This window comes from Arachis ipaensis, chromosome B09 (assembly GCF_000816755.2).
Source record: "Arachis ipaensis cultivar K30076 chromosome B09, Araip1.1, whole genome shotgun sequence".
NCBI classification, from domain to species: Eukaryota; Viridiplantae; Streptophyta; class Magnoliopsida; order Fabales; family Fabaceae; genus Arachis; species Arachis ipaensis.
This window is the reverse complement of record NC_029793.2, coordinates 138224059-138234925: the sequence shown is the minus strand read 5'-3', so window position 1 is coordinate 138234925 and position 10867 is coordinate 138224059. Positions and strand designations below refer to the sequence as shown.

The 10867-nt window shown below is 34.3% G+C and overlaps 2 protein-coding genes across 2 annotated transcripts; one reads left to right on the top strand and one right to left on the bottom strand.

The window, feature by feature from the left end:
• LOC107616751 (probable inactive leucine-rich repeat receptor kinase XIAO) lies at window positions 673-3782 on the bottom strand. The gene has a single exon (XM_016318683.2). The coding sequence runs from the start codon at window positions 3668-3670 to the stop codon at window positions 857-859; it is 2814 nt and encodes a 937-aa protein (XP_016174169.1). The 5' UTR covers window positions 3671-3782; the 3' UTR covers window positions 673-856.
• Window positions 5501-6589, top strand: LOC107617092 (protein YLS3-like). Its single transcript, XM_016318900.2, has 3 exons — window positions 5501-5903; window positions 6118-6219; window positions 6326-6589. The coding sequence occupies exons 1-3, from the start codon at window positions 5582-5584 to the stop codon at window positions 6457-6459; spliced, it is 558 nt and encodes a 185-aa protein (XP_016174386.1). The 5' UTR covers window positions 5501-5581; the 3' UTR covers window positions 6460-6589.

Genomic DNA, 10867 nt, shown 5'->3' with positions numbered 1-10867 from the left:
TTTATTTTTTATTACTTTTCTATTTGAATCTTATTTCAAGATTTTTTCTTTTAGTGTCGTTTTTTGTTCTATTTTTCTTTCTTTCAGTTAAAAAGAACTCCAAAGTCTACTTTTTTGTAGATCACGGTAAGAGAAAGAGAAATTTCTAATATTTTTTCTATTTACTTTTTCGATATTTTTATCTATCTATCTATCTATCTATCCGAGTATACGTAACCAATAAAAATTCTACTAATTTCTGCCAACTCTTGTTTATGGCTGTGTTTAATAGAAGTGTTTTTGTGGATGTGTCTAATAAAAATATATTTTTTATGACGGTGTCTAGGTAACCAATAACTTTTTTGAACAACATGAACAACAACCAATCGAATTAAAATACACTAAACCTTCAAATTATTCACCTAAATCTTAACTTTAGAATAACCATCCGCACATCTAGTGAAATGAACATCCGATATATTCATTGTTCACATTGTTTAGTATTTTCATTGTTTACCTATAATTATTGTTGACAATAAATTAGCCGATAGTATATTGGTACAATATACTTTTCCTTTAGGAAATTAGCAAGAAACTACTATATAGTGGTAATATTAATATGTTAGGAATGATAGTCACCCAGAAAAACAATATGTTAGGAATGAATATATTCACTTCAATGACACCTTGAAATTTTAGCTTTAGTTACTTAAGGAAATTAGCATAAAGCAAAATCTTAACTGCAGAGGTACATTCTCAGTTTCCCAAACATCCAAGAACTTTGAGTACAAATGAAAGTAAATAAAAACAGAAATGACACCATTTCACTATATTAATAAAGACAACCTTGTGATAACACACTTCTTAGAATGTAAACTTATAATTTAGCAATCAACCTTCTTATCTTCAAGACTATGGAAACATAAATAAGATCATCCAAGTGATTAAGAACACGAAAATAAGCATGCCTGAAAGTTCTGTTAAAGAAAATAACACTGCAAATCCCCCAAAACCCTGCAGCAAATCCGACTCCCATAGCTTTGTAAAAGTCAGATGTATCAAAGAAAATCCCATCATCATGTTCAACAGAACCAGCACCCAACAACTCTTGGCCGCTCGAACAATTACTTGTCAAAGGAGGACCACAAAGTTCAGGGTTACCTGTGTAGCTAAGTGCCTCAAAGCTCTGAAGCTGAGTGCTTGTTGGGATCATACCTGATAAGTTGTTGTATGATAGGTTCAAGAAGCTGAGAAAGGACAAATCAGACAAGCTTTGAGGGATTTCACCCATAATTTGGTTCAATGAGAGATCAAGGGACTCCAACAATTTCATTTTACCCATGTCTTTGGGTATCTCTCCAGACAAATAGTTTCTAGACAAGTTCAGAAACCGCAGTGCAGATAGCTTGGAAAGTTCTGTTGGAATAGCCCCAGATAGCTTGTTACTTGAGAGGTCAATCATTCTCACAAGGATCAAGTTGTCTCTGTACTCTAATTCATCTCCTTTTGGAACCAAAACAAGACTTTCTTTGTAATTATCATAGTTGAAATCAAATCCATAGTAGTACTTCAAAGGGTTGGCATAGAAGTCATCTTCACCAGCCATTGCCTTCAAGCTATCCAAACAATTTGGAATTGTTCCTGAGAGGGAATTGTTGGCAAGGTCCAGCACAATGAGGGAGGAAAGTTGGCACATGTTCTGAGTAATGCTTCCTTTGAACTTGTTGGATCGAAGGCGAAGAACCATTAGAGATTGCATTTCCCATATCCATGCTGGTAATGTATCAGAAAGTTGGTTGTCACCCATGTCAATGAACTTCAACATTGAGCAATTTTGCATTGTCGAAGGAACTGATCCGGAAAAGGCATTGTCATCTAACAACAAAGACTCTAGTCCAGATAAGTACCCTATGGAGTTTGGAATTTCACCAGACAATTTGTTTGTGCCTAAGTTCAAATGCATTAAAGCTTGCCAATTCATCCAACATTGACCAAGATCACCGGATAAGCGATTGTTCGAAACATCGAGCACGGCTAACTTGTTAGTATAATTACCATTCATCCTCTCACAGAAGAAAGGAGAAATTGGTCCTGAGATTGAGTTGTTGGCAATATTCAGCACTTCAACATTTGCAGACACACTTGGCAATAGACCCTTGAATAGATTAGAACTCAAATTTATAATGCTGGAATTTAAGAAGACATTAGATAGATCTCCACTTATCTCATTGTTAGAGAGATCCAGGAATTCGAGCTGCAAAGTCCACTTCCAAAACCAAATTGGAGCCTTGTCTGAGATACCTGATTTGGACATTGTCAAGACCCTGAGAGAACTTTGCCTCTTAAGCCATGTTGGAAACTTAGGACCTACTCCACAGGAACTCATCAAAGCATATTCAAGTTGAAAAGGGGTCACCCAACTAGAATTGACACTGAAAAATAGATCTGTTGACGACATTCGAAGTTCCTTTAATTTGGAAAGTTTTAGAAAATTCAATTCATTCATTGGTCCTTCCAACAAATTTGATGAAAGGTCTAATGTCACCAAATTTGAGAGAATTCCTAGACTTTCAGGCATACCACCTGTCAAAGAATTTGAAGCAAGATTTAATACCTGAAGGTTTTTCAAGTATCCAAAACTCTTTGGAATTGTCCCATTGAGTTGGTTGTGACCGAGATTTAACGTCCTCAAGGATGATAAATTTGCCAATGATGATGGAATAGGACCTGTGATGGTGTTGTTACTGAGATCCAAGACTTCAAGATGCTCAAGCTTGCCTAATGAATCTGGAAGTTCCCCACTGAGTTGGTTTCGTTGTAAGACAAGACTCTGCAAGTTCTGAATTCTTGATAGCATCTCAGGGACTTCACCCTGAAGAAAATTACTTCGCAAATCGATCTGCACAAGAGTTCTACTGAGATTAGAAATCCATGAAAGTATCCCTTGATTGAGATTGTTGTTTGAAAGATCAAGCACTTGGAGATTTGTGAAGTTGGCTTTCCCTTTTGATGGTGATAAGTTATCAATTTGACAATTCTCCAAGTGCAATTCTGAAAGGGAAGGAAGTGCACCAAAAACTTGAATCCAATCAAGTTCTTTATGTAGGTCTGTACTACTCAAATCAAGGTATTGTAATGAAGAAAGGGTTGAAATCCAATTAAGGTTACCAACTTGAAGAGCATAGTTGTATCCAAGATTAAGATGCTGCAAGTTTGAAAGATTTCCTAGCTGATAAGGGATTAGTCCCATGAATCCACTTAAGCTAAGGTCCAAGTATCTTAGTCCCTTCATTGAGCCAAAGAAGCTTGGTATTTGAGTATGAACAAAATAGTTCAGACTCAAGTCCAGGCTAATCAAAGATTCTAGTTCAAGCAAGGAAGGACTAATCTCACCACTCAACTCCATGTAAGGCGAGTTGAGCGGGGTGCTGAGATTGAGTCCCACGACTCGGCCGGTGATGTTGTCGCAGCGAACTCCTAGCCATCTGCAGCAGTCCTTTTCATTAGACCATGATGAGAGCCTGTTGGAAGGGTCTGAGAGTCCATGCTTGAAGCTGAGGAGTGCATTCCTTTCTTTCTCATTGCATGTCATGTTTAGCCTTTTCACCATGCATAAACTGAAGTGAAGGAAGGTTGTTAGAATGATGAACAGAATCAGGAGAAGAGATTGAGTTGCATATGGGGATGCCATGATCAATTGCTAAACCAGAAGGAATATTATTGTATATACTATATAGTAACAGTGGCTGCTTTAACACAATAGTGTAGTGCAGTTTATATGTGAAATTATTAGTCTATAACATATCTATCACACATATGACTCTGAAATGCTTCTGAATATGTGAATGTGAATAATATGTGTGTAGTACAAGTATTTATCTTTTTATCTTTTACTTTTATTAAGGAGTTGGAGCAAAAAATCTGCTATTCGTCACACTTTATTTTGCAAATATTACTCTTATACAAACTTTTAACCAACTCCAATCTTTATCCACCTGGTATTTCCTTTTTAAAAATGAAAAATAATATTTTCTTTTTCTTTGTATGAACAGAAAATTGCACGCTAGTGCTTGTTAATTGTTGGTGAGATTTCACATGTTGTTGTTGCCTTCTTGTGAAGTCTATAATTGAGAATCGTTAGATGATAATTTAGTCAAATATGTTAAATTATTTAATGGTTTTTAACTATGAACTTTATACGAAGATAATTATACGTGAGTTTCTACCTTAATTTTACATATATTTGTACAACATTTTTTTGTGATCCTCAAATCTGAATTATGAAGTGGTTCATCACTTTTCCAGTCAACGGTGGAATCTCCCGGTTGCACACTTTGACTTCATGGACTCCTGATTTTTACTTGCATTTTATTGGGGAAAGAAAACTAAACTTCAAGTTATGATTAGGACACTCACTACAACTACTACTTGATCATTTGAATATATTTATGGTGGAAAAATAATACGTTAGACATTATTATGCTTAAGAAACATTTCTATTTTAAAGACTTTTTTCTTTTTATACCTTTTTTTTTTTGTTTGTCTAATGGCAGTGGTAGGGCCATTACCAACCCATTTAGTACAACTTGCATTTTCTGTGGTCAATCAGAAAAAACCATGATTACAAATTCCACATTTAGTTTTCCAATTTGTTCTAATAATATTCATACTATTTTTCATGGAAATCCTAACACCATTTGATGCTCATTTCACACGGCTTTTCTCTCTATTCAATCTTCTATGAGTTATATATAACAAAGTGCATGGTTTAGTTTGATAAATGTGGTTTATATGTTCTGCATAATAAGCTAGCTTGATCTCTTTGTAAGGTTATCCTGTTATCTAGTATAGTATCTACTATCTCTAGTCATTCTCACTCTTCATTTACTTTCCTCTTTTGAACAATGCTGATTGTTCAACAAAAATTCATAAGTCATAATTACTTGTATGATTTTCTATGAAAATAAAAAGGGGAAAAGAAATTCAATCCACTCTTTTTGGTGGTAGTGTGAAAGAGTTATGGAGACAAATTGGTGTATAAAGTCTTCCACTACACTACACATTCTCTAGTTTTGGCAGGTTGTATAATGAATTCTGCAGACTATGGGGCTGCGTCTGCGCTACCATACAAATTAAATCTCTTTTTGAATGATTAATCAAGGATCAAATTGAATTGCATATTTTGAAAATAGGGGATAGAGTAAAACACATTGTTTTAGTACCTTGCTGTTTGTAAGTAAAGAATGTTAAGTTATCATGCATTATTTTGCACATGGAATATTAAGTTATATGATCATATGATATATCTCTTTGATTATAGTCTTTTGTTCACACCAAAAATCATAGAAACTCCTATGAAAGAAATTGCTTTATTCTAGAAAGTAATATAATTTATTAATGGACAATTTAAGTAGTGAAAAAAATTGAAAACAAAACTGAAATGATTATATCATCTACTAGTCTCCTTTCCCACCCAAATAGACTTTTCTAATCTAACATTACATATATAACCTTTTAATAAACCACAATTTCTATATAAATAGTTTACATAACTTTAAAATTATAATCTACCTCCACCAATATTCATTCTCTATAATTGAATATGGATTCTAAGTTAGTGTTAATAACAATAGCATTGATATTAATCAGCAATGCAATGGGGGACTCAGCACAAGAGAAACAAAAATGTGCAGAACAACTAACAAATACTGCAACATGCTTGCCATATCTTGGTGGTGATGCAAAAGCTCCCACATCAGATTGTTGCAGTGGCCTCATAGAATCCTTAAAGAACAACAAAAAATGTGTCTGTCTTATCCTCAAAGACAGGGATGATCCTGACCTTGGATTGAAGATTAATATCACACTTGCACTTGGTCTCCCTTCGCTTTGCAAAGCTTCTGACAATTTCTCACAGTGCCCTGGTAAGTTTAACCAATCCCTCTTTTTATGTTTAAAAGAAAAGAAATAGTTTGGATCATAGTTACATGGTGATGAGAGTACTCAACTAGAAACTAATATTTAACTAGCTACCTAACACACACAAGGACTCAATGATATCTGAAATAGCTTTTAGTTCTTAAAGTTTAAGCTATTGATTGTGTTTTGAGAACTTTGAGTTTGGAATTGTTTGAGCAGCACTGTTGCACTTGGATCCTAAGTCAGCTGAAGCTCAATCTTTTAATAAACCTGATCCGAACTCAAATGGCGGCTCTAGAACTCCCTCTCCTAGTCCTTCTGGTAACTATAATGTCAAAGTACATATTCTTTTTTTGGTTTTGCACTTGTTTAGGCTTAACTGGGAAGCAGAAATGATAATTACAATGTGTGTCTTCTTTGTATTCAGCTGAAGGAAGTTCCCAAAATGGGAAAAACAAGGATACAACTGAAACGGCAACTGCAAAGAACTGTGCATCTAATAAGGGACAGAGACTGTTGCAAAGTTTTCTTGCAGGGCTTCTACTTTGGTTTTCTATATAGCCTAGCTCAAATAGCACCAAAAATGTCAATTATGTTACCCTTTTCACATCATCTGAAAATGTATAATGTAAAAGACTGCTGACACCGGATTACAAGAGACTAAAATTTTTCAGTAGCTCTGTTGTTATTATTGGTTCTTTATTTTTGTTCCGAGAATTTTGCCTACCTGTGATGATGTCCAAATAAAAGGGAGTGTATTTGTATCATTTTATTTATATGGATAATACAGAACATAATGATTGAATAAAAATAATTTATTTATAAGTCTCACCAAGCAGAAGATCAAGTACACACAAACCAGAAACAAAAAAAACTAGGCATAAAAGGAAAAACTAATCACACTTGATGTTATCAGTGGCTAAGAGAAGGGGGTTGAATCTTAGCCCCCTTTTTACTTGATAATACTTGATGACCTTTGAAACCAGTTTTGGAAACTTTTTATCTTTTTATCTCGTGACTAGCCACGAGACTTTTTCTTTTGTCTCGTCCCCAGCCACGAGACTTTTCTTTTTGTCTCGTCACTTGACACGAGATATTTTTTATTTTTGCTCGTGTGCAGTAGAAACATAAATAGAGTAGAGAAGAGAGAAAATTACACCCAGATATATCCTGGTTCAGCTGCTAAGTGCAGTGCAGCCTACATCCAGTCTCCATCACAAACATGATGGAATTTCACTATAATCTTTCTGATTACAGACTGTAAAGTGCTAACCCAACTTACAAGGACATCTATGGACAAAGGAACTCTAAGGACATCTATGGCTTTTTCTTTTAATTTTGCACTATCTGCCTTTTTTTGCTCTATGACTTTTTTCATACAAACCTCAATGTTTGCCTTTTTCCATGAGACTCAAGACATGACAAAATTAAACATAAAATTACAAAATAGAATACATTGAAGGAAAAGAGAAATCTGTTAGCTCAGGTAGCTCTGAGAACTCTGTGCCTTGCACTCTCAAACTTTCTCCTTGCTCCAAACCGTGGCTGTTCTCTCTTTTTATAGAAGAGGGAAGCCTCCACATTTGAAGCCAAAAACCAAGCCAACTTCTTCTTCTCCAAGAACAAAACCGGTTCGGCCAGAGAGAAAGAAGAGATAACCCATGCAAAACCCAACATGCAATTACCTCTAGTCCTTCCTTGGTCATCACTCTTCATCAATCCGAGCACTCCATCCTTGGCTTGTTCTCTATGATGGATTTCTGGCCCTTGATGCTTCATGATGATGATGGCTTCTTCTGCTCCACTTTTGCTTCCTCCCTCACGTAGCCACCCTAGCTACCTTCTGTGATGAGTGATGTAACAACCCTAGTTTTTGAAAATTAAATAATTGGTTATTTGTGATTTATTTTATTTGTTGATAATTTTTTTTGTTTTTATTTTATGCAGAGGGATAGGAGTTGTACCTGAATTTTATTTAAATTCTTTTGTATAATATTACTATTATTAATAATTATGTGATTATTATTACTTTGTGATGTTTGCTATATGATTTTAATTAATAAAAACAAAAATTTCTGGTATTTTTTTACTAAAATTGAATCGCGATATCGAACTAAAGGCTTAATAGTAAATAGTTAATAAGGTAAACAGGTCAGTAACGCCTTACTTTTGGTACGATCATGACGTATTGGAAGTTGAGTCGTTACAATATGGTATCAGAGCAGTTCGTTCCTGTTAGAGCCTTGAGAATGGACTGACTATGCTCCATTGCATACTCTGAGTGTCTGTCATGCTTAGTGACTTGTTCTGATAACAAGAGTTTGAGTTTTATATGCATGACTGTCTGATGATTAACGTTGTTAGTTTACCATTTCATACTTCATGGTATTAGGTCTGGCCAACTTAGTACTAATGATTTATGTATATGGGAACACTAATAGGTTATCATAGACGAAATAGAAGTTATAGGATTTCAAAATAGAAGTTAGAGGTTATGAAGTTAGCTTCGATTCGACGTATAATCTTTACTCGTGCCACATGAACTCGTGCCATCCTTTTCTTCGTTGCTTTCATTGGAATTCTTTGGTCTAAATTTCCTTCTTAGAATGTGATTTGCTTGTTTCCCAACCATACTTTGTCATTCTTGTATACCTTTGCTTGCCTATGAATCTGATTGCTTACGTAACTCTTTGAATATTCATCCTTGACAATGCCTATACTTCTGTCCATATATTCTCCTTTCTTTGATTCAGTTTGAACTTATTTTATTCTAGCAATTTTCGAGGACGAAAATTTTTCTAAGGTGGGTAGAATGTAACAACCCTAGTTTTTGAAAATTAAATAATTGGTTATTTGTGATTTATTTTATTTGTTGATAATTTTTTTATTTTATTTAAATTCTTTTGTATAATATTACTATTATTAATAATTATGTGATTATTATTACTTGGTGATGTTTGCTATATGATTTTAATTAATAAAAACAAAAATTTCTGGTATTTTTTTACTAAAATTGAATCGCGATATCGAACTAAAGGCTTAATAGTAAATAGTTAATAAGGTAAACAGGTCAGTAACGCCTTACTTTTGGTACGATCATGACGTATTGGAAGTTGGGTCGTTACAAGTGAACCCAAAAGCAGTGGCAAGCCATCCCTCCAAGGATCTTCTCCTTGCTAGCCGAATCTCCTTCAACCATTTTTGGTATGGAGAGGCTGAGATCTCATCACCATATCTTTCCTTTCATAGTTGCAGATCTTAGCCACTATATTTTTTATGTTTTCTTGCCATCATTTCGATGGTCTTGATGCATGTAGCTTCTTCTTCCTTTTGATAGCTCAACTTAGCTTCCATAGTTCCCTGTGACATGACCGAAGACAAGAAAGAAGACATGAGAGAGAAGAAAGAAAAAATTGAACATTAACTAAAGGATTTTGATAAAGCAAGGTCCACTTTCCTTTCACTGAGCAACGTGTAGCTTAGTGATATCCATCAAATCAATGACCAACTCTCTCTCATGTTTCCAATGCATGTATTAATTCTTCTCAATAAAATTTTGAGTTCCATCACATGCTTAAAGAAGAGATCCGTTGAAGGCATAAAGCAATAATAACATTTGCTTTTCTGATTAATTGTTTTTGGATCATGCATTGGGTGTATAGCAAAAATGATTAACTTGGGCTTGTGGGAATAATAGCTCAATTTTGGCCCAACAAAGTCATAAATTGCTTCAGCCAAATAATATAGGAAACATTAATAAAGGCTGATTGGTTTTAAGCATATTGGGCTTGCAATAATTCTATTTTTCTATTCGGCCCAATAAAAAAAACCTGCATCACAAAATAATTAATTAACATATGTTAAGTGAAAATTAAATTAACAATTTTATAATTAATTATTTCAATAATGTTTGTTCATTATCAAAATAAATTTGAGTTTTCCAAACTCATCAACACTAACAATCTCATTAAACATTAAGTGAACTATGGATGAGGATGGTGAAAACTAAACTTCAAACTTCAAGTTTTACTTGTTGGTTCCTCTGCACCATTTGCTTTAGTTTGGCTACTTTCAAGACAACTGCAACATATATCTTGTCTTTTACCTTGTCCACATATCCAAAGCAAACATACCTCCAATTCTTTTTGAAATACAAAACCCCAAGAATTCCCCAAAAACCGATTGCAAAGCCAAGGGTTATGATTGAGTAAAACAACACTTTGTCTAGCTTGTCATTTCACTGTCTTCATCTTCATAGCCTTCAATGTTGGGAACATGATGAGGACTAGACCGGGACGATGTTTTGGAAGTGGAGCTCCACAGAGGTATTGGTTAACAGCGTAACTGAGTGGATCATTTAAGCTTTGAAACTGGTTTTCACCTGGAATTGGTCCTGAAAGATTGTTGTATGATAAATTCAAATGACTTAGAAAAGTTAAGTCAATCATGCTCCTTGGAATAGCACCACAAAAATGGTTATGAGACAAGTCAATAGATAACTTTATGTCTCCAATCATTTTAGGAATCTCGCCTGACAAATTATTATAGGACAAATTGAATCCAATCAATCTTGAATGCGAAAGTATTTCAGTAGGAATTGATCCAGACAAAAAGTTATTTGACAAGTCCAAGTTGACGAGATATTTCAAATTTCTAATGTAATCAAGTTCTCTTCCCTTGATGACTTGCTTCACTTTTTCATCGTCTTACCCCCTTGATTCCACCGAAGATGAAATGTTATATGAGAAAATATGCGTACACATTTTTTTACTTTAACATTGATCATTGCACATCTATAGGTTGTATCTATGTTCTTGTATCAAATAAAATTTAAATGTTATTTATATAAATCAAACTACCAAAAAAAAAAAATGTAATTCACAACAAAGAGATACGAATTGATTAAACAGTACATGATAATCTCAATTTATCAAAGACTTCTCTATACACACAACATTAATAGTGCAAT